Consider the following 24,188-nt stretch of genomic DNA (forward strand, 5'->3'; position numbering starts at 1 on the left):
TATATATATATATATATATATACTCTTTTCATTTGGGGTTATATTTTTATGTTTACAGGTTAGCGCAATTTTCCTTTTTCTTATTCAGTTTCTGTACCAGTCTTGGGTCCCTGGCGATGGCATATTAACTGTGGGTAGCTGGCTGTAACACTTTGCAGTTTCAAAGTCGGCTGACCACTGTGCATGCACGAACCACGCTCCACTGTGTGAATGTCCCATAAGGATGCGATCAGGGAGGAAGGGAGGAGATCTGAATGGAAGTGGGAGCAGATACCTGTAAAAATCAGGCAGCTGCTCCCCCCCATAAAACATATGTGCTAAAAATATCAGAGGAGGAGGAAGAGAAAGAGCGGAGCTCCGTTTTTGGGTGAAGTTCCACTAGAATCACATAGAACGTATTTAGCATCCATGTAACTCAAGTGGGCCTTGTAAGGAACGATAGCAAGATAGACTCCATTTTGTATTAGATTTTATGTGTTACATGACCACTCTTGAATTCAGATATGAGTTTAAGTTGAAACTCACACATGTTTCTAGTGTTATCTATAGAAATGTTCTCGAGGTCGTTCTGATATATATATTAAGACTGTGGAGTTTGACTTAGCTCAGGCTTACGTTTGTTTTAGATAAGATAACGACATCTGTTCAAGAATACATATATTTTGTAGTAAAGATGATGTAAAAATTTGGCTCATGGCATCAGCTAATAAGTAAAATATTGACTGAAGCTATTTCTTCTGTATACGTGTACCACTTCAGAAACTCCTCCCTTGTTATCCCTAGACAACATATAAGCCGGCATCTGGCATTGAATAAACAGGTATTACAAGTGAACATAGCAAACCAGTTTCCTGTTTCACTTATTGATATCTCCGGGCCTGGGGGTCTACGGAAGTCTTCCTGCATTACCTGAACCTAGCTGGGTGGTCCTAGAAGCTGAATTTCCCTACAACTGGGGGCTCCTTGTCCGGGATACAAAACATTAAACAAACATCAGCTTAAGGGTAAGTTTTTAATTTGTCTTTATTGACAAAATATTCCTTACCCCAGCTCTGATTTAATGTTTTTTTAGACCCGTAAATTAGTAGGGGATAGGATCACGCCAGAGGTTAATATTGGAGGGTTTTTGGGAAATCCACAAAGATAAGCAGTACTGCATACACATATATAGATACATTTCTTTTGGGAAGAAATATGAGAAGGTTAATGAGGAAATAGACTCCGGTGACCCCAAAATCTTTTGCTTATTCTTTCTATTGCTTAAAAACTATAAGATTATCTGTTGTGTGGGTCAGAAGGCTGCGTGGTAAAACAGTCGGCTCCCACTGTCAATATGGGTCAGAAACAAGGTAAAGAAGATCCTCCCCCTCTTCCCAACCCAGGAGAAACATGTAAAGATTTTGTAGCCAGAGTTTGTGGTACTAATTATGAATTTATAGTCCCATGGGTTTCAAATTTAGCGGGCTGGACCGAAACCATGCACAGTGTAGACCCCTTTTCCCGGAATGGTAACAATGATAATTTTCATATGGATATGATTAAAGGATTGTGTTTAGGAGATAAGAGAACTTTCCCTTGGTACCCTGGGGATCCCCAATGGGATATGGATTATATGGAAAAGGGAGGGGAGAACTGGTTAAAATACGCCCCATATTGGTTTGAGAGGGAAAATAAGAAACAGAAAAAGCCCACCAAATGTCTAAGTAAGGAAGATTATGACCAGAAACATAGAGAAGAAGCCGATAGAAAGAGAGTTTTCCCTGACCCAACAGCCCCATCTCTGCCAACAGTCAGTCATCCTCCACCCGCATATGTACATGTCTATCCAAGTTTAGCAAAGGAAGATATTGATCTTCTGGCTGGACATTATGCAACCAGACAACGGCAGGTCCCTCCCGCTCCACAACCACAACAGCAGATCGTTCCTGCTCCACAACAAGATAGACAGCACCCACAGAGGAGAGAAGCGGGAGCCCAAGTCCAGGTAACTGAACCAGAAGATCAGGGAGCTATAGGAGAGGTAGTTTCACCACCTGGCCAAGAGCAGGAGGAAGAACAGGAAAACGCTGATAGGGATAGAATATTCAGTCCCCCTAAAACAAAGAGTGGAGCTGTATATTGTAACCCTAATCTTCAAGTGCCTTTCATGACCATTGGAAATGAAATATTGAAAAAGGCAATGGACATTGAGGACATTGACAGGATAGTAAAACATTGCCCCAAACCCACCGCCTCTGCAGGAGGTACTTTAACTTACTTAAAAAAGGCCTGTAAGGGTAGAAATTACACACAGGAAGATATGCGTCTTATCATTGATGGCATCATAGGACACACCAGTTCCTGGAACTGGGCAAATGTTGCAACTATAAACACTATTGACACTAGAAATGCGGGAACATATGGGTTAAACACAGTACCAGGTAGGAACACCATGTGGACGGAATTAGAGACTGAAATGATGAGAGTATTTAAAAATAAAAGTTCCCTCCCTACTGCCATAGCATGCAAACAAAAGTCAGGAGAGACTGTAGTTGAGTTCTGGAAAAGGTTTCATGAAAATTGGACAACAGAAGCTGGATTAGCTACAACTACTGATGTGGGAGCTTTGTTTATTCAAACTTATATGAATAATCTAAAACCCCAGTTCGCCTTGGTGGTCAAACAGATGATATCGGAATGGACCACACAGACGATTGACCAATTTCAGGAAACTTTAATACAGAAAGAAGCAGCAGGGTGTTTCGATGTAATAAAAGAGAAAGCAGTGAGTACCCATTATCAGGGTGGAGTGCAAGCCCAGCCTCCCCAAGTTAATGGTGGACAATGGGACAGTGGAAATAGAGGTAGAGGCAGAGGAAGAGGAAAAATAAGAGGGAAAGGACATGGTTTTTCCAAACCCCCCCAGCAGTCACGCACATGTTGTTTTAACTGTGGGCAGGAGGGGCACTGGAGAAATCAATGTCCTTATGAATGGAATGACCCGAATACTCAAGATCAAGATCAAATGCATACACAGGGACCCCAATCTAGCCAACAGAATCATGTTGCCCCAAAACAACAGGGTCCCCGATTCCCTATACAGTGGAATCAACAGCAACTGAAATGAAGCTGCCCAGAAGGTAGTATCCCAGCATTTCCCTTGATCTCACACTCTTACAATGAGCAACCAATTGTGACCTTATATGTTAAATATAGGCCTGTTCCGTTTTTAACCGATTCAGGAGCGACTCGGAGCACCCTCAGTGAGGACTACTACAGAGGTGAGACCAAAATTGCTGAACCTTCTATGGGAATTAATGGGATACTTACCAAAACATACAAAACACCGCCTTTACCAGTAAGTGATGGTGAAGGGGAAGGTGCAACAGTCTTGCATCATTGTTTCAGGATTATACCAAACTGTCCCGTGAACCTCTTGGGAAGAGATTTGATGGGAAGATTGGGTATAACACTGAAAATGACCACTGAAGGAGGGGTCTTCGTACACTCCAAGGTAATACCAATATATTACACTGAGGATAGTGATCTCCCTCCACCAGATGATCCGGTATGGTCTAAAAGCTCCTTGGATGTAGGTCTTATTTCTTGTACCCCATACAAGGCAACTTTAAAATCGTGGGCACAGCCGGTTTATCACAAACAATACCCCATTTCAAAAGAAAAAGAGGAAGGAGTTGCTCCAATGGTAGAAAGGTTCCTGCAGCAAGGAATTCTTAAAGAGATACTCTCACCCTACAACACCCCCATTAACCCAGTAAAGAAGCCGGATGGCTCTTACAGGTTTGTACAAGACCTCAGAGCTATAAACAACCTAGTGGTACCCATTGCTCCCATAGTGCCTGACGTGCCATCACTCCTAACCTCCATACCATCCGATGCAGAGTATTTTTCGGTCATTGACCTATGTAATGCATTTTTTTCAGTTTCTGTTGACGAAGAGACACAACCTATTTTCTCGTTCAGTTTCAGAAAAAGGCAAATGACGTGGTGTCGAATGCCAATGGGGTATGTAGACTCCCCTGTAGTGTATACAGTGGCCCTCCAAGCAACCCTGCGGTCCTGGGCACCCCGCCATGGTTCCGTCCTACTTCAATATGTTGATGATTTGTTGTTGTGTAGTCCAAGCCAGAAAGCATGTAAAAATGATGGTTTAGATCTGTTAAATTGGTTAGCAGACAATGGTCACAAGGTTTCTAAGAAAAAGCTACAATGGTGTCAGGAAACTGTTGAATACCTTGGTTTTGTACTCTCCAAAGGAGAAAGGAAAATCAGTCACAAGAGAGCTGAGGCTCTCGTGGGTCTGCCCCGCCCACTTACTAAGAAGGACATGCTATCCTTTCTTGGTATGATTGGTTACTGCCGCCAATGGATACCTGATTGTTCCTACTATGATAATCTCCTGAGGCAAGCCACAGGTACTGACATGCCAGATTGTGTGAAATGGAATGATGAAATGTACAATGCTTTTGTGTATCTTAAAACTGCAATGGTCACAGCTAGTGATGGACGAACTTCCGACGGGACGTTTCGCGAACGCGAAATGCGAACGGACCCAAACGTTCGCGAAACCGACCGTTCGCCGCGGGCCCCATTGACTTCAATGGGAGGCGAACTTTGCAAACCTTCATGTCGAATTTGCGGCCACGTGGTAATTATTAGGGGGTAAAACGTAGTCCCACCATCTGGACAATGACATAATACATGTATGAGGTGAATTTGGGATCGATAACTACAAGCATTTTTATTTTATTTGGGAAATTGTTCTAACAATTCAGGACTATGGAGTTAATGAAGGCAATGGAGGAGAGGGAAGGTCAGGGACCAGGGTAGGCAAAGAAGAGGGTGCAGGAGATGATCACCAGCAGCGTGACATACCGGAATGACACATGCACCGTGATAGAGGCATCTGACAGCAGCACCGTAATACAGAGCACTGACAGCAGCACCGTGACATACAGCGCTGACAGCAGCACCGTGACATACAGCGCTGACAGCAGCACCGTGACATACAGCGCTGACAGCAGCACCGTGACATACAGCGCTGACAGCAGCACCGTGACATACAGCGCTGACAGCAGCACCGTGACATACAGCGCTGACAGCAGCACCGTGACATACAGCGCTGACAGCAGCACCGTGACATACAGCGCTGACAGCAGCACCGTGACATACAGCGCTGACAGCAGCACCGTGACATACAGCGCTGACAGCAGCACCGTGACATACAGCACTGACAGCAGCACCGTAAGCAGCCCCAGGAGGAAGTCAGCACAGCACAGGGATGGTGTGATCCCCTCATAATAAGAACCCCCAGGAGGAAGTCAGCACAGCACAGGGATAGTGTGATCCCTTCATAATAAGAACCCCCAGGAGGAAGTCAGCACAGCACAGGGATATCATAAGCAGCCCCAGTAGAAATATGACACCGCTCAACCTCTTCAAAGAGGAGGGTAGGGGCATATAGTACGGTGTGCTTTTTTGGGTCAAGGAAGTGAGCCAAATGAATTAAGAAGGTCTGTGTGCTTGATTAAAAAAATAGTTTATAGACATATACATGGTCTACTGGTCACATGTGTTGAATTCCTCCGAGATCCATGCCTCATTCATTTTTAGAAATGTGAGGTAGTTAACACTGTGGTGAGCTAGGCGAGTACGCTTATCGGTCACAATCCCCCCTGCTGCGCTGAACGTCCTTTCGGACAGGACACTGGATGAGGGGCAAGCCAACAGTTCGATTGCAAATTGGGCAAGCTCTGGCCAGAGGTCAAGCCTGCCCACCCAGTAGTCTAGGGGTTCATCACTCCTCAGAGCGTCCACATCGGCCGTTAACCCAATGTAGTCGGACACCTGACGGTCTAGGCGTTCCCTGATGCTGGATCCGGATGACACCTGTCGATGGGTCGGCTGAAAGAATGACCTCATATCCGAAGTCACCAACACATCTTCAAACCGGCCTCTTCTTGCAGGCGCTGTTGGATTGGTACCCGCAAATCCTTCTCTGGGAGTGGGAATTGCTCCTCTGCCAGCGCACGCAAAAGCAGAATGCAGCATTTCTCGAAGCAAGGCCTGGAAGTGCTGCATTCTGACAGCCCTCTGCGACGGCGGTAACATTTCCGCCATTTTGTGTTTGTACCGGGGGTCTAAGTACGTTGCCACCCAGTACTGGTCCTTGACCCTCATGCTTTTTATACGGGGGTCCCTATTAAAACACTGGAGCATGAAGGCCCCCATTTGCACTAAAGTGGAAGCGGTGTGGTGGCCTGGCTCCTGCTCATCATCCAGGATAATGTCGTCCTCTTCATTCTCCTCTCCCCATCCTCGCACAACAGGGATCCCAGAAAGGTTTAAAGCATGCTCTTCTTGCTCCTGCTCATCCGCCCCGGCACCATCCTCCTCTGACTCCTCATCAGACTCCTGTTGTTGACTTGTCTCAGATAGAGTAGCCCCCCCTGGGAATTCATCCAGCATTGCGACTTCCTCATCTTCCCGCTCCTGCTCCTCCACAGCCTGATCAATGACACGACGCAATGCACGCTCCAGAAAGAAGGCATAAGGTACCATGTCACTGATGGCGCCATGGCTGCGACTGACCAGTTTGGTGATCTCCTCAAATGGCCGCAGAAGTCTGCATGTGTCGCGCATGAGCAGCCACTGGCGCGGTGAAAAAAAACCCAGCTCCCCAGAACCGTTTCTTTCGCAGAGTTCATACAGGTAGACGTTAACTGCACGTTTCTGCTGGAGCAGCCTATCAAGCATATAGAAGGTTGAGTTCCATCGCGTCGGGCAATCGCAAATAAGACGTCTGACCGGCAGATGGTGTCGCCGCTGAATGTCAGCAAGGCGAGCCATGGCCGTGTAAGATCTTCTGAAATGGGCCGAGATTTTCCTTGCCTGCCGCAAGATGTCCTGGACCCCAGGGTATTTGACAAGGAATCGCTGCACGACCAAGTTTAAGACGTGTGCCATGCACGGCACGTGCGTGATTTTGCCCTGTTTCAATGCGCTAAGCAGATTGGCACCGTTGTCACACACCACTTTACCAACTGTCAAATTGAGCGGTGTTAGCCACTCATCTGCCTGTGAACGCAAAGCTGAAAGGAGTGCCGGGCCAGTGTGGCTCTTTGCTTCCAGGCACAACAGACGCAGCACGGCATGGCAACGTCTCACCTGGCATGTGGAATAGGTTCTGGGGAGCTTGGGCGGTGCAGTGGAAGAGACGCTAGCAGCGGAAAAGGAGGAGGCAGCTGAGGAGGAGAGGGAGGAGGATGGAGTAGGAGGAGGAGAAGAAGAGTCAGGCCTGCATGCAATCCGTGGCGGTAAAACCAAATCTACACGGGTGCCACGGGTTACATGCTTGACGGCCGTCAGAAGGTTCACCCAGTGGGCAGTAAAACTGATATACCTTCCCTGCCCGTGTTTGCTAGACCACGTGTCTGTGGTCAGATGTATCTTGGCACCGACACTGTGTGCCAGAGATACATTCACTTGCCGCTGAACATGGCCATATAGCTCTGGGATGCCCTTCTCTGAGAAATACTTCCTTCCTGGGACCTTCCATTGTGGTGTTCCAATGGCCACAAATTTGCGAAAGGCCTCCGAGTCCACCAGTTTATATGGCAGTAGTTGGCGGGCTATGAGTTCTGACAAGCCAGCCGCCAACCGTTGGGCAAGAGGGTTATCCGGCATCATCATTTTTTTACGCTCAAACATTAGGCCCACGGAAGCCTGCCTTTTTGCAGAAAAATGTGAGCTTGGCGTGATGGAAGGTGGAGTGGAGGACAATTGTGAGGAGAGAGGAGAAGGAGAAGTAGAAGACGAGGCTGGACGGTGAGAGCCTGCAGTGTGGCTTTGTGTGTTCCGTTGCTCCCACTGGGCTCGGTGATGGCTGCTCATGTGCCTTCTTAAGGCGGTCGTCCCTAGGTGAGTATTGGGCTTACCGCGACTAACGCGTTGACTGCAAAGATTGCAGATGGCAACGCTATTGTCAGCAGCGGACACGTTAAAAAAAGCCCACACTGCGGAGCCATGTGCCGGTGTCCTGGGAGCGCCAGATGTGACCGTACATGGTCGATGACTCGCTCCTGATACATTTGCAGTCTGCTTTGTCCCTGCTGTGCAATGTAAGTCATTGCTGCTTCTCCTCCCTATCTGCTGGTCCATATCTCCCTCTGAACTCCCCTCCTCTTCCTCTCTTGTGGGCACCCACGTGACATCACTAGACACGTCATCATCAACGTCACCTTCCCCACCGCTATAAGTAGAGATCTCGGAGTAGGCAGCAACACCGGGGACCAACCTCCTCCTTGGGCTGATCTGGGTACTGGCGTCAGACTGCTGAGTAGCGCTTGTTGCTACCTCCTCTTCCTGATCCAATACCAAGAGTGGCTGCGCATCAGAAATGTCCTCTTGATATGGATCGGAATATAATTCCAGTGACTCAAGCGGAAGGTATGTGGTGGTGGTGGTGGTGGTCGTGTTGTTGGTGGTAGTGTCTTTGGGGGTGCACATAGCAGAGAGTGAAGAAGAGGGTGCAGATCGAGAGGATGAGGAGGGTGCAGAAGAGTAAGGCTGAGCGAGCCACTCAACCAAGTCTGGTGCATCCTTTAAAGTAATTGAACGCACCTTCTGCAACTTCCCACTTTGGCTCAAGCCTGTTGCTCCTGCCCTACCCCTACCACCCCTGCGGAAGGGCCTGCCTCTTCCTCTGCATGTCATTTTTTAAATGACCCTGTGACAAAACTCTTAGTCCCTATACCGCTGAAGGACTGCTGCAGTATAGGTGAGCGGTCAGCAGTGGTGCACGTCAACCCTATCTATTGTGGACCTATAGCGGTCCTTACAGAACAGCAGACTGTACCGCACTCAAGCCTATGTACCGTAGCACCCTATACCAAGTTACCAGTCCTTATAAGAACTTTTGTGGACCAAGCAGGTTGTGTATTAGTGTTTAGCAGACTGTACGTCAGTCCCTATACCGCTGAAGGACTGCTGCAGTATAGGTGAGCGGTCAGCAGTGGTGCACGTCAACCCTATCTATTGTGGACCGATAGCGGTCCTTACAGAACAGCAGACTGTATCGCACTCAAGCCTATGTACCGTAGCACCCTATACCAAGTTACCAGTCCTTATAAGAACTTTTGTGGACCAAGCAGGTTGTGTATTAGTGTTTAGCAGACTGTACGTCAGTCCCTATACCGCTGAAGGACTGCTGCAGTATAGGGCAGCGGTCAGCAGTGGTGCACGTCAACCCTATCTATTGTGGACCGATAGCGGTCCTTACAGAACAGCAGACTGTACCGCACTCAAGCCTATGTACCGTAGCACCCTATACCAAGTTACCAGTCCTTATAAGAACTTTTGTGGACCAAGCAGGTTGTGTATTAGTGTTTAGCAGACTGTACGTCAGTCCCTATACCGCTGAAGGACTGCTGCAGTATAGGGCAGCGGTCAGCAGTGGTGCACGTCAACCCTATCTATTGTGGACCGATAGCGGTCCTTACAGAACAGCAGACTGTACCGCACTCAAGCCTATGTACCGTAGCACCCTATACCAAGTTACCAGTCCTTATAAGAACTTTTGTGGAACAAGCAGGTTGTGTGTTAGTGATTAGCAGACTGTACGTCAGTCCCTATACCGCTGAAGGACTGCTGCAGTATAGGTGAGCGGTCAGCAGTGGTGCACGTCAACCCTATCTATTGTGGACCGATAGCGGTCCTTACAGAACAGCAGACTGTACCGCACTCAAGCCTATGTACCGTAGCACCCTATACCAAGTTACTAGTCCTTATAAGAACTTTTGTGGACCAAGCAGGTTGTGTATTAGTGTTTAGCAGACTGTACGTCAGTCCCTATACCGCTGAAGGACTGCTGCAGTATAGGGCAGCGGTCAGCAGTGGTGCACGTCAACCCTATCTATTGTGGACCGATAGCGGTCCTTACAGAACAGCAGACTGTACCGCACTCAAGCCTATGTACCGTAGCACCCTATACCAAGTTACCAGTCCTTATAAGAACTTTTGTGGACCAAGCAGGTTGTGTATTAGTGTTTAGCAGACTGTACGTCAGTCCCTATACCGCTGAAGGACTGCTGCAGTATAGGGCAGCGGTCAGCAGTGGTGCACGTCAACCCTATCTATTGTGGACCGATAGCGGTCCTTACAGAACAGCAGACTGTACCGCACTCAAGCCTATGTACCGTAGCACCCTATACCAAGTTACCAGTCCTTATAAGAACTTTTGTGGAACAAGCAGGTTGTGTGTTAGTGATTAGCAGACTGTACGTCAGTCCCTATACCGCTGAAGGACTGCTGCAGTATAGGGCAGCGGTCAGCAGTGGTGCACGTCAACCCTATCTATTGTGGACCGATAGCGGTCCTTACAGAACAGCAGACTGTACCGCACTCAAGCCTATGTACCGTAGCACCCTATACCAAGTTACCAGTCCTTATAAGAACTTTTGTGGAACAAGTGAGTTGTGAATGTTTAGCAGACTGCAGCAGAAGGGCAGCAGTCAAGTATAATATCCTTTCTATATTTGGAAGAAAGAATATTATACATGTACAAGCCTATTACTGTACCACTGATACCAGTCCTGAAAAGAACCTTTGTGGAACTAATAATAACAGCAAGTCTTTAAAATTACCCTCACTGCCTGACAACACTGCTTCCTTCCTGTCCCTATACAAATTGGCAAAAAAAGAGAACGATTAGTGGTTACTGGAACAGCTCTTTTGTGGACCTTGATAGTAACAGCTAATGATGATGATGATGATGATGATGATGAAAGACTAATCTGGCTGTCCCTGTAGCATACACCGTCCTTTCCCTTTCTCTAAACTAACAAAAGACACTCAGGCTGCTGCAAGAATCAGCAGCACAGCAAACCTATCAACACCTAACACCTATACCAGTCCTGAAAAGAACTTTTGTGTACCAAATAGCTAGTGGTTTATCTCTCCCTACTCCACACAGGAACCTGTCCCTATCTTAACAGAAGAAAGAATGTAAAATGGCCACCGGATCGGGTGTATTTATAGGTTAGGGGGAATGTACAAGTGTCCATGTGCTGTCATGTCTCAATTGGCTGTCCTGTATCACATGATAAACGTGTCACCAAAGGTTAAAGCTCTTGTATACATTAAACACGTAAGTCCGCCGCGGCGAACGACGGAAAAAGGCGTTCGAACGTGCGGACCGCGAATGTCGGAAATTCGCCGCGAAACGACCGCCGGGCGAACCGTTCGGCCATCACTAGTCACAGCTCCTGGACTTGGACTACCTGAATATGGGAAAATGTTTCACTTGTTTGCAAGGGACAATTGTAAAACTATGGCGGGGGTCCTGGCCCAGGAGCATGGGGGCAAACTCCGCCCTATTGCGTTTTTTTCAAAGGTTGTGCCTATGCCGGTACAGGGCATGCCCGCATGTCTCAGAGCTCTTGCGTCGTGTGCGATGGTCGTGGAATTGGCTACATCATTCACTCTAGGACATGCCACCACACTGCATACCACTCACAATGTATCCATCCTACTAAAAAACATCCATACCCAGCACATGTCAGCCCAGAGGCTGAGTGGTTATGAAGTCATTTTACTTTCTAACCCAAAACTTGAGATAAAATATGCCTCTCCCACTTCTGGCCCAGTTCCAATCCTGAATGCCTTGCTAGGCTTGAAAGGTGAAGAAGATGAGGTAGTGCCTCAACATGAATGCATGGACCTCATCCACCAAGACACATCCCCGAGACCAGACATGTCTTCCACTGCTCTCCTTGGAGCACAGAATGTCTTCGTGGATGGGTCTTGTTCAAGACCAAATGATAATACATACCATGCAGGGTATGCTGTTGTTCAGCTGCCTGATAAAATACTGGAAGCAAACCCTGTCCCATTCCAATCAGCACAAGCTGCAGAACTTATAGCTCTTACTAGAGCTTGTCAGCTTTTTGAAGGGCAGGATGTAAACATTTACACAGACTCCAAGTACGCTTACGGCGTTGCACACGATTTTGGAGTTATATGGAAAAGGCGGGGCTACATAGCAGCAGATGGTAAATCCATCTCACACTCCACGCTTGTCACAAGTTTGCTAGAAGCTATACAATTGCCAAGGTCCATAGCTATATTACACTGTAGGGCACATACAGGGCAACAGGATGACATAGCCAAAGGCAACGCCTTAGCTGACAAAGCAGCAAGAGAAGCAGCATTCACACAGCCTGCAAACACACAAATGCCATTACTCTCACCAGAAATTCCTCTTTTGGATCAAACATTGCGTGACCTCCAAGCATATGCCACAGACCAAGACATCCAGCAATGGAACTCAGCAGGTGTGCAGACAAGCCCAGAAACTGACCTTGTCTGCCAAGAGGGGAGACCATGTATCCCTGTAGCCAGCGCACCCATTTTTATTTCACAATACCATGGGATAGGTCACAGAGGGTGGAAAGTCACATGTGAACTTTTGGATAAGGATTTTTACATTCCAGGTCTTCCCTCTCTTGTAAAGGCATATGTTTCCAGATGCATCACATGCATTCGGAATAACCCTAGGAACCCTCACAAAGTAAAACATGAACATCTGATATATCCATCTACACCATTCACTCACCTGCAGATAGATTTTACACACATGCCCAAACTAGGTAAAAGGCAAGAATTTTTGCTCGTAATTTTGGACGTATTTTCGAGATGGTTGGAGATATTTATAACTACAAAGGAAGATGCACAAACAGTAGTGAGGATTCTGATACAAGAAATTATTCCAAGGTGGGGTTGCCCACTACAGATCAATTCTGACAATGGTCCTGCATTTGTGGCCAAAGTTTGTCAAGACCTGGTAAAAACACTGAAAATAGAATGGAAATTTCATATTCCTTACCACCCCCAGAGTTCAGGTATAGTGGAAAGGATGAACAGAACCATTAAGGATAAGATCAGGAAGGCCACTGGAGGTACGTATGCAAATTGGAAGAAGGTCCTCCCAGCTGTACTAGCCGAGATAAGAATGACACCCTCTAAAAAGACAGGATACTCTCCTTTTGAAGTCTTAATGGGTAGGCCATTCCCCACCCCATGGGCCAGACAGCCACTTATGATAGAAAGAGGGGACCTAGATCTTATTCAGGAAGAATATGTAAAAAAACTTATTGAAACTTTGGATCAAGTTGAAAGGAACGTTGCTCGCACCTCTCCTTCTTCTTCACAGGAACCTACACACCCTTTTCAGGTGGGTGACACCGTGGTGGTCCAGCAATTGAAACGCACCAAGAAACAGGAGTATCCCTTTGGACCCCCAACCACAGTGATCGCAGTTACCCGCACAGCTATTCTGGTAGAGGGACAACAGGCCTGGATTCATGCAAGTCGTGTAAAGAAGGTCAACCAGGAACCTAAGAAGCAAGGCAAAGACAAAGATAAAGCACAGAGAAGTGAAGCAGATAGTCAAGACTCTGAACAAGATGACTTCGCTTATTTCACCACGGACTTCTGGAAAAGGCCTTGTGCCTCTTATGCTGGGCTGCCCTGATTGTGTTCCTGCCAACTTTGCTGATAACTAACTGTATTTATCATCCTGAAGATTTGGGACCCATAAAGAGTATTTGTGGAGCCTCTAACACTCTACAACAGAATAATATGAATAACACACATGACAGACACAAGAGAAATGAATACTCAGAAAGTTTTACCGATAAAATGTTATTATTGAAGTTTAAATATAGCTACGCCCAGAAGTCTGGATTTGAAAAATGTTGGATATGTAGTAAACTCCATCCTAGCACGGCTAGGATCCCCTTAATGGCCATACCTCTAAACTTCACCCCTCTCCTTAATGGCACTCCTCCTGTCGTTCTTACAACTGTCACAAGAATGCTTTCAAATAATACCCTTACTTTCCAGATTATTGGTAGAAGTCATTTCCCAGACTGGTGTTTTAGGTTGGGAAACTCCACAAACGGAGCTGAAGTTTGCCAACAAGCTAACATTAACTTTTCAATGACATCAATTGAAAGTCCTTTCTTTCACACTTCAGAATCTGACCTAAACACCACTCTGATAAACTTTCTTAGCTCCAGTTCCGGTTCCACAGTAGGACAATTATTGTCGAGTTTAACCTTTTCCAGTCTTTCTGATGAAATGATGACAATATTCAACAAACGATCTTTAGCTCTAGGAAACAGTATTTATATTTGTTGTGGAAAAATCTGTCACCCTTGGATCCCCACTGAACCCCAAGGATGGTGTTATCTCGCAGCCCTAGTTCCCATCATGGGCGTAGTAGGAGATAGCAAGGGAAGACACCTCCTTGAAGCTAGCATGCATCCTAGGTACCCCCTCAAACACCGCAATAAAAGAGAGTTATTTCTTGAAAAAGATATGGCATGGGCTTGGTTCCCCTCATGGACTGGGTGGGGAATAGACTTCATGAAAAGGTTGAATAAATACACTGGAATCATTGATGAAGTAATGGAAAAGAATTCTGAGGATATTACTAATTTAAATATAGAAACTAGGGCAATTAGAAAACAATTAGAACTACACGAGTTAGCCATAGAAAGCATGAGTGCTGCTTTAACAGGGATATGTGAAAACACAGAAGATTATGAGTGTTGTACCTGGTTTCATAACACAAGTATTGAGGTACCGGATTACTACGATATAATTGCACAACACCGGAAAGAAGTAAGCAAATTACAAGATGAAGCTAGAAACATTGCTAAGACATGGGATCCTTTTGCAAACCTAAGTTCTGGAATAGGAATACTTACATGGTTAAAAAGTGCTGCCATAACTATAACTATGATTATTCTTTTTGTTTTGTTCCTATATGCCTGTTATAAGCTTATAATGTGCATAATTGTTAAGGCATCCCGAACCCCTGATCCTGCTGCTGCAAATAGAGTTTATCTTAGTATGTATTATGATAGAAGAAAGATTACATAACTGTGAAAGGTAGTGAGTCATATAAATGTCTCAAAGAGGGGAACTGTAAGGAACGATAGCAAGATAGACTCCATTTTGTATTAGATTTTATGTGTTACATGACCACTCTTGAATTCAGATATGAGTTTAAGTTGAAACTCACACATGTTTCTAGTGTTATCTATAGAAATGTTCTCGAGGTCGTTCTGATATATATATTAAGACTGTGGAGTTTGACTTAGCTCAGGCTTACGTTTGTTTTAGATAAGATAACGACATCTGTTCAAGAATACATATATTTTGTAGTAAAGATGATGTAAAAATTTGGCTCATGGCATCAGCTAATAAGTAAAATATTGACTGAAGCTATTTCTTCTGTATACGTGTACCACTTCAGAAACTCCTCCCTTGTTATCCCTAGACAACATATAAGCCGGCATCTGGCATTGAATAAACAGGTATTACAAGTGAACATAGCAAACCAGTTTCCTGTTTCACTTATTGATATCTCCGGGCCTGGGGGTCTACGGAAGTCTTCCTGCATTACCTGAACCTAGCTGGGTGGTCCTAGAAGCTGAATTTCCCTACAGGCCTTGGTTGCAAAAACTTATAAAAACATTTATAAGAATTGAATATAGAATATTCAAGTTCTTGCAAACAAAAAAAATCAAAATTGTACCTCTTTAAAGCTAAGTAGCCAATTTGTGCACTAAATCTGAACTATAACCATAAAGGTGGAAATCTGTTCTTGCTTAGACATTCCCTGTGTCAATTTGCAAATGCTTATATTGGCCGCCTCCCAGACAGAGAACCAGAAAAAATGTCCTTGACAAAAAACCCTTTTGTTTCCTTTCCTTTTCTTCGTGTACACAGAAAGATTTTGATACAGGCTCAATGAAAATTACACATGTTTACAAGTGACCCTCTGTTCCAGTCCTGCTTTGTTTTAATTGCATGCAAATATATGCAGTGAAGACTGTCTTCTATAGCAGAGACTTTTTAAAAAAAAAAAAAAAAACCTTGTATCTTTGTAATTCTCAGTGGATAGGCAGGCGACTCCTTATTACTGATTTATGGATTATGGAGATTTTTCATGCAATTTACAAATATTTACTCACTGACTAAATGTGTCAATCACTTTCTAACATAATAACAATCTGCCAGATATGTTTTTATTATGTGGTCTACATCATGGTTATCTGCAGTAAATCACAGTAGTTTTGCATCATGACCTTTTATAGGATTTTTGTTTTATTGCGTTTTTAAGAAAGGTGAAAATGAATGAGTTTTTCAAATATTTCATCCCTATTATATCCCCATTAAACACCCAAACACATATGAAGAAACCAATAGAATGACCTATACTGTAGGAAGACAAAGCAACCACTCAGTAAATTAATTTTCCAACATAGGAGGGCAAACTCTTCAGGTCAAGATCGAGCAGTCTTCCTAAAACTTAACGCAAAACCAGCTTTTGCTGCAACAGTTGCCTTTGATTAAAATATTTATCCATGCCATATTTTTCTTTCCAACTAGATGTCTCCAGTCAGATGGCCAGAATCAGTAAACGCACCTCCTCTGAGCCCAAGTCATCCTGGAAACACTAGCCTTTGACTAGATAGTGAAAGAAGAAACAAATTAGTGATGAAGTCATCTTTCTGTCACTGTGCTCCCTTCGTCTATCAACATGCTTCTTGTCGGCACATGCACAGGTTTGTTCCCTGTACTGTTTTTTGTCTCATACTCCGGCTCTGCTATACAGGGAGCTGGCGAATATCAGGTCAAATTCAGGTACCTACATTGCTTGCATTTAAAAATACATTTAATAATGTATTATGGAATACAAAGTTGTATTAATTTGTGTAATTTATATTTGCTTAGCGTTTAGCTTCTGGGAAAAGAAAAAGTGAGGTCCAAGTTTTGGACAACTGGTGTGCATGAAACTATTTATGTCATACTGGAACAACCATCACTAAACAAGGATAAGGGCTTTCGACACCATTTATCTCCCACATGTATTACTGTTTTAGCATCTAGTGGAAAATCCAGAAAAATACTGCTCTCAAGTGCACATGTCTCTAAGATTAAAGGGGTTGTAAAGGTTTGTTTTTTATTTTCTAAATAGGTTCCTTTAAGCTAGTGCATTATTAGTTCACTTACCTTTTCCTTCGATTTCTCTTCTAAATGTTTTTTTCTTTATTTTCTTTGTCTGAATTTCTCACTTCCTATTCCTCCTCAGTAAGCTGTTCAGTAAGATGTTCTGGCTGACTAAACACCATTCGGATGATGGTGTGAAGTTTACTGAGGAGAAACAGGAAGTGAGAAATTCAGACAAAGAAAAAAAAACATTTAGAAGGGAAATCAAAGGAAAAGGTAAGTGAACCAACAATGCACTAGCTTAAAGGAACCTATTTAGAAAATAAAAAAAATGAAGCTTTACAACCATTTTAAGCCTGTTTTGGGGTAAGATGCATTAGAGCAAAAAAGTATGTACAAAGGATGTATCTACAGCTAGCAAGATTTTGAAATAAAATTTTTACTGTGGTGACATTTCTGGAGTGCGGCCTGTCAGTTCCTGGAATGTTTTAATGTCTCCAATTTGAAAACAATTCACATTTTCATCTAACTTGAACAGTCAACATGTGTCGATGAGGGTGGTTTCACAAAATTTCCACCACTATGTTCTTGGACAGTATCTGCCATGACACATTTCATAGTGATTGGATTACAATGACCGAGTTTCCCCATGTGGCTTTAAATGTTGGGGTATTTTTTCAATGCTCATTAAAATTGAGGAAGTTACGTGAAGTATCAAAATGTATTCAATATTACAAAACAAGTCCAAAGTAATGTATGCATTGTTTTATGCACATAAATTGCAATACTAAATTGGTCATATATGTAATTGAATGTAACATTTGTAATTTATAGTGTGTTGGATGCACTATATGCCCCCTTAAGGTGAGGGTATGGGAGCATTTTAATGACACCAATGACACCAATAATATAAATGCCAAAAAACTAATGTCTAATGCCTCTAGATAGGAATTCATAAAGGGAAGAAATTCTTAAAGGGAATCTTAATTTGTTCTCTTTTTTTGGCATTGAACGGGTTAGGAGGCCATTAAAGTGTTACTAAACCCAGGACCTGCATTCACTATATCTGGTCTCCCACAGTTCACAGAACATGGAAGTGCAATTATTTTAGTAAATATAAACTGATAAATACCTTTTCTCATCAGCAGTATACAGCAGCTTTGTGACTTCTATCAGTTCCTAGTAAATCTTGTAGGAGGAGTTTTAATTCTTCCCTGATCCTCTGTCTGGACATGTCTGGACAGTGCTGATTGGCCCTGTGCTGATCACATTTACCCTCCCAAGAAAAAAAAATCTTTCTATCAATACACACAAAACTGAGTGTGTGCAGCCCATCCCTTAGCTCTGTAAATATCAGGTTATTTTTTGGAGACAGTGGAAGAAGGAGAGGATCAGAGAGACAGGATCAAACAGCCTTTATGCACAATGCAAACGATTAACCCCATAGGTTTCACAGTGAGTATAACAAGCATGCTTTACTGCATATAAAGACAGATTTTTACTGTTCTGTATTCTGCTCCTATGTAAAGTGTGGTGGATACACACACTTAACACACGTGTACCACATGGTTTGAATAACAGAATGGACATACATTTGTTCCTAAAATAGCAATATAATTGTTTCAATGGAATATACTTAAATAATATGCAATGTTACAATATTTGTGTCTTATGTTTGAGTTATATTGGTTTTGTTCTTCTCCATGTGTTAGTAATTTGTTCTAATTTCTTTTAATTGATGAAACCCCACCCCTGCTAGGGTATATATGTTGGATTTTAAAAATGTTTTTGTATGCTATGATGAAAGCTGTGTGAGCCAAAATGCATTTCATTTTTGATGCTGTGTCATTTTATATGTAGCCAATAAAGGCATTTTTGCCAAGAGTACATTGAATAGCAGGCAGCTTTATACACTAGTGGCAGCATCATAGTTCTACAATAGCAGAATCATCAGGAATCAACTAAACAGGAAGGCCAATAGTGATAAAGTATTAGAAAAAAATAGAAACCTTCCATAGATTTGCCTAGGGGTGCTATTATACAACAGCAGCATCAGTACTACTGTGTGTGTGTGTGTGTGTGTGTGTGTGTGTGTGTGTGTGTGTGTGTGTCTGTATATTTGTAGTTTAATTTTGAGGAGATTTTTATTGTTTGACAAACATTTAAATAATGGCTTGTTAAAACAAAGAGTTAAACAAATTGCAGTAGAGGGTAGTAGCGGAAAATGTTAGTGGGAGATATTTTATGAAAAGGCCAGCCATTCTGTATGTTACAATGAACACATTAATGCAAAGAAAACATTTCAGTTGGGGCTAAAAGGCTGATTAATGAAGGTGATGCTTGAACAAACTTGCCTTTTATGTGACAACATTGAGCATACTCAGAAAGCGCCACTGTTTTGTGACAGAGAATGGAGGTTTCAGAAATATAAATCAAGTGTGTTTTCCGGGCATAGGAACCATTCAATGATTCTTTGGAATATATTTGAAAGCTACTTTTATATTGGTGAACAAATTTTTCCTTGATTTGCTTTCTGGTTATAAAACAGGATGATTTTTGACTTCTACACCGATCATTCAAAGTTATGTCATCATTTATGGTTCACAGACTGTTTCTTAGAGGTTGGGTTGTAAAACATTGGTGTAGACTGTGTAGACATTTCAATGACCCATGCCTTTTCTAATTTGTCTTACTAAAACAAAGCAAGAAAGAGATTCTGCTGAGAAAGGGTCGGACCCAGATGACTTTATTATTGTAGCAGCCAGATTGAAATATTGAAATATTTAAAGTACAGCTAAAGCTGTTTTTATTTGGATGAAATGTGGACATGTTAAAACCTCTGTTAGATTTTTATTGCTGACTGTGATCCCACTAGAGAGAGTAAACCTCTCTAATTGCTTTGGTTATTATTGTCCTTGGGACTGACAATGTTGTGGAAATTCAAAATTTTACAGTTGTCAGTAAAACAGGAATAGAGGGGAAACATTACAATGAGGACACCTATAATGATGATAAATGTCTCAAATGGGATTTCCCCCCTCAAAAAGACAGAAAAAAAAGTAGTTTTTTTCTAACATTCTGGGCAGTCACTAAAATACAGCTTTTCCTGGTCCTTATATATAATTGTTATAAAAGCCATTTTGTATTTCAATATTAATATTATTTTATTTAATAATATTGTATTTAATAATATGTAATATTATTTTAATATTACATCAATTATTTTCCATGCCAGTGTACAGCTGCTGTGATTTTATAAAACTATTTAAACATTTAAATATTGCCTCTTTGCCCTATACTAACCTACCTTGTAACATTCTCTGACCTGTACCACCCAGAAATGTCAGTTTTCATTGAGACACGCCTCATATTTCCAACACCATCCTGTAACAATGATTGTAATCTATTTTTTTATTAATAACAAACCAGTCATATTTGCCTGCTCTGGTCAATGGTTGACAGAGGTGCCCTTTATACTCCTCTTCTTGGGTCCCCCACTAACGCTCTTAGCTTCTCCGCTTCTCAGCCTTTCAGTGTTCCACCATAGGAAGCTGCTTCCTAAGGTGGCATACGCACAGGCTCAAACCTGAGCCAGGCTGTGTGAGTCTATTAAAACATACAGTGCATCTCAGACACATCTATCTCACCTTCCTTATCCTCATCACTGGATTTGATTAAAAGCAGCAGGAGACAATGGTTCCTGCTTCTAACTCCATTGCCAATAATGAGGGAGAGAAGTATGGCTGCTCTTGAGTACAGCACTGGATAGAGTTCAGGCTCATGAGCCTGGGAGGGAGCTGAACATACAAAAAAAAAGAACCGCTGCTCCAGGTGTATGGAAATAAAGCTTATTGAAATGTCTTGCAGAGTGCTAGCCCCGGCCTGCCTCCATAAGAAACTTGGAGAGAAGAAACAAATGGCTGCACATCCAGAACTCCTGATAGCCTTTTTTTAAAAAACCTTAGGCCTTTACAACCCCTTAATTTTGATACTTTCTTTGGCTTATCCTCCTATACAGAAATCCGTTTGAGAAAGGATACAGCAAGACAATAGAATGTTTCTTTGCAACAGAGAATAGTAAAAATCTACAAATGGGTTGCTAAAATCTTTGCAATGTGTATAATACACCTGACTGAGATTATTTTTTCCTAAAGTGTAACTCCACTTATGTGAAAAAAAATCCCCTCTGGGACAATGTACATTGCACAGATTTTAACAAACTTTACTGCTGAGTCCTTCCTGTTCTCTGAAGAAAAGCTACTTGTCCTTCTGTTTTTTTTTTGGTCACTGATTCTGAATGGTAACTCTTCTTCAGTCTTGGTGACTCTTTCATTATTAATCAGCTGATGCACCTGTAGTGCTCTGATGAGGAAAGCTGTAGGGTTTGCATCCAGGGCAGGACTTAGGTGGGTGGGGACCCCTGGGCTTGAGTCTCTTTTGGGCCCTACCTTCTGTACATCACCATATTTATCGGCGTATAACACGTGCTGGCGTATATCATGCACCCCAACTTTAGGAGGGAATTTTAAGGAAAAAACTTTTAGGAGGGAAGTTTAAGGAAAAAACTTACATTTAAATGCCCATCAATGCAGCCTTATCAGTGTCCATCTGCAGCCTTTTCCATCCATCTGCAGCCTTGTCCAGTGTCAGAAAAATTGATCAGGATCCCCATATGCTTATTTACAAACAGAAGCTGTCATTTAGAGGCAATTGTAATCACTAATTAAATGTGAAATTTCCTGGTTAGTTGACAAATGTAAGCCAGTGGAGATCTGTCATTTAGCAGTATTAGGGCTACTGCTGCTAAATTACACAACCCTAGCCACTCTTTCTAAACACACATTTCCATTTTAAAGAGTACATCCTACTGCATCTGCAACTTCAAATGCAGGTTTAAGGCATCTCCAAAGCTTGTTTTTTTTTTTTAGCAGAATTAAAAGACCCTCTCGAGACTGAAGGATATTTTCTCTCACTTTGAGCCAAATATTTGTAAGAGAAAACCCATTGTTCAATCTCTGCTATATACACTGCACTCTTCCCCTTTCTAGCCTATTCATAAATTATTCAGATCAATAAAAATGTTACCCAAAACCCACCATTTGTCCATATTATATTCAAGTTGAATTCTACATATTTGCCTGCATCACCATTTATTAAAATGCACCCTAACTACTATGTCATTTTGCATACAGGTGCAATAATTTAGTGCAAGGCTATTTTTACTATGGGAAAGATTAGATGAAGCAATATTGGCTTCACTCTATTGTCATACACACAGCTTAAAAAAAATTCCCTTCTGGTGGCTTTGGATTCAAACCTGAAAACTTGATAAAACAATTAACTAGGGAGCATATATGTAAAAAACATTGACCAGCTTCAAGATTCCTGAAATCCCTACAGTACCCTGCTCAAGTCAAGGTGTTAATATATTGAGCTTAAAAGTCTAAACATATTCTCAGAATTGGGACTCGCTAGGTGATGAAGTCATGGTCAGAGTGGAATCTCTGGTATCTGCAAATTGAAAAAAAAAATAGCCAACTCCCATACAGTGTCTTGAAAAAGTATTCACACCCTTTGACATTTTCAACCTTTTGTCATGTTACAATCAAAAATGTAAACATATTTTATTGGGATTTTATGTGGTAGACCAACACAAAGTGGCACATAATTGTGAAGTGGAAGAAAAAATGATAAATGGTTTTCCATTTTTTTTACAAATAAATATGTGAAAAGTGTGGCAAGCATTTGTATTCAGTCCCCTTTACTCTGATACACCTAACTAAAATCTAGTGGAACCAAATTCCTTCAGAAGACACCTAATTAGTAAATAAAGTCTACCTGTGTGTCATTTAATCTCAGTATAAATACAGCTGTTCTGTTAAGCCCGCAGAGTTTTTTTTAGACAACCTTAGTGAATAAACAGCATCATGAAGACCAAAAAAACACAACAGACAGGTCAAGGATAAGGTTTTGGAGAAGTTTAAAGCAGGGTTAGGTTGTAAAAAATATCCCAAGCTTTGAACATCCCACGGAGCACTGTTCAATCCATCAGTCAAAAATAGAAAGAGTATGGCATAACTGCAAACCTACCAAGACATCTACATTCACATAAACTGACAGACTGCCACAAGGATAGCATTAATCAGAGAAGCAGCCAAAGAGGCCCATGGTAACTCTGGAGGAACTGCAGAGATCCACGGCTCAGGTGGGAGAATCTGTCCACAGGACAATAATTAGTCATGCACTCCACAAATATAGTCTTTATGGAAGAGTGGCAAGAAGAAAGCCATTGTTGCAAAAAAAAAAAAAAAAGAAATCCCATTTGTAGTTTTCAAGAAGCCATGCGGGGAACATAGCAAACATGTGGAAAAAGGTTCTCTGGTCAGATGAGACCAACATTAAAAGTTTTGGCCTAACAGCAAAACGCTATTCGTGGCGGAAAACTAACACTGCACATCTCCCTGAACAACACCATTCCAAAAAAATGGTGGTGGCAGCATCATGTTATGGGGATGATTTTCTTCAGCAGGGACAGGGAAGCTGGTCAGAGTTGATGGGAAGATAGATAGAGCCAAATACAGAGCAATCTTAGAAGAAAACCTGTAATGCCGTGTACACAGGAGTGGTTTTTCCATCGGAATAAACTCTGAAGGTTTCTCCAATGGAATTCCGACAGAATTCCGCTCAAGCTGTCTTGCATACACACGGTCACACCAAAGTCTGACCGTCAAGAATGCAGTGATGTACAACATGTATGACAGGACTAGAAAAAGGAAGTTCAATAGCCAGTAGCCAATAGCTGCCATCTTGCACTTGCTTCAGAGCAGGCATCGTTTTTGGTACATCAGAAAAGCATACAGACGAGCGGTTTTCCCGATAGGAATCGGTTCCGTCGGAAAAATTTAGAACATGTTTTTCTAGGTCCGTCAGAATTTTCGACGTAAAAAGTCAGATGAGGCATACACACGATCGGAATATACGATAAAAAGCTCCCGTCTTACTTTTTCTGTCAGAAATTCCGCTCGTGTGTACATGGCATTAGAGTCTGCAAAATACTTGAGACTGAGGTGGAGTTTCACCTTCCAGCAGGACAACGACCCTAAACATACAGCCAGAGCTATGGTGGAATGGTTTAGATCAGTGTTTCTCAATTCCAGTCCTCATGG

At 42.7% G+C, this 24,188-nt stretch overlaps 2 protein-coding genes across 2 annotated transcripts in view; one reads left to right on the plus strand and one right to left on the minus strand.

Annotated features, from left to right (window-relative positions):
- Positions 1-24,188, minus strand: part of GRIK3 (glutamate ionotropic receptor kainate type subunit 3) — a 792,036-nt gene that overhangs the window by 651,174 nt on the left and 116,674 nt on the right. The gene's annotated exons all lie outside the window — the stretch shown is intronic.
- Positions 1,011-13,347, plus strand: LOC143982780 (uncharacterized). The gene is made up of 2 exons (XM_077481788.1): positions 1,011-4,005; positions 13,211-13,347. The coding sequence occupies exon 1, from the start codon at positions 1,334-1,336 to the stop codon at positions 3,104-3,106; it is 1,773 nt and encodes a 590-aa protein (XP_077337914.1). The 5' UTR covers positions 1,011-1,333; the 3' UTR covers positions 3,107-4,005; positions 13,211-13,347.

This window comes from Lithobates pipiens, unplaced genomic scaffold, assembly GCF_037356315.1.
Source record: "Lithobates pipiens isolate NorthernLeopardFrog02 unplaced genomic scaffold, aLitPip1_a1.2 Scaffold_16, whole genome shotgun sequence".
Classification (NCBI taxonomy): Eukaryota; Metazoa; Chordata; class Amphibia; order Anura; family Ranidae; genus Lithobates; species Lithobates pipiens.

Bases quoted from the DNA above. Each gene is read 5' to 3' on its own strand.
- LOC143982780 (XM_077481788.1), top strand. From the start codon at position 1,334: ATGGGTCAGAAACAAGGTAAAGAAGATCCTCCCCCTCTTCCCAACCCA.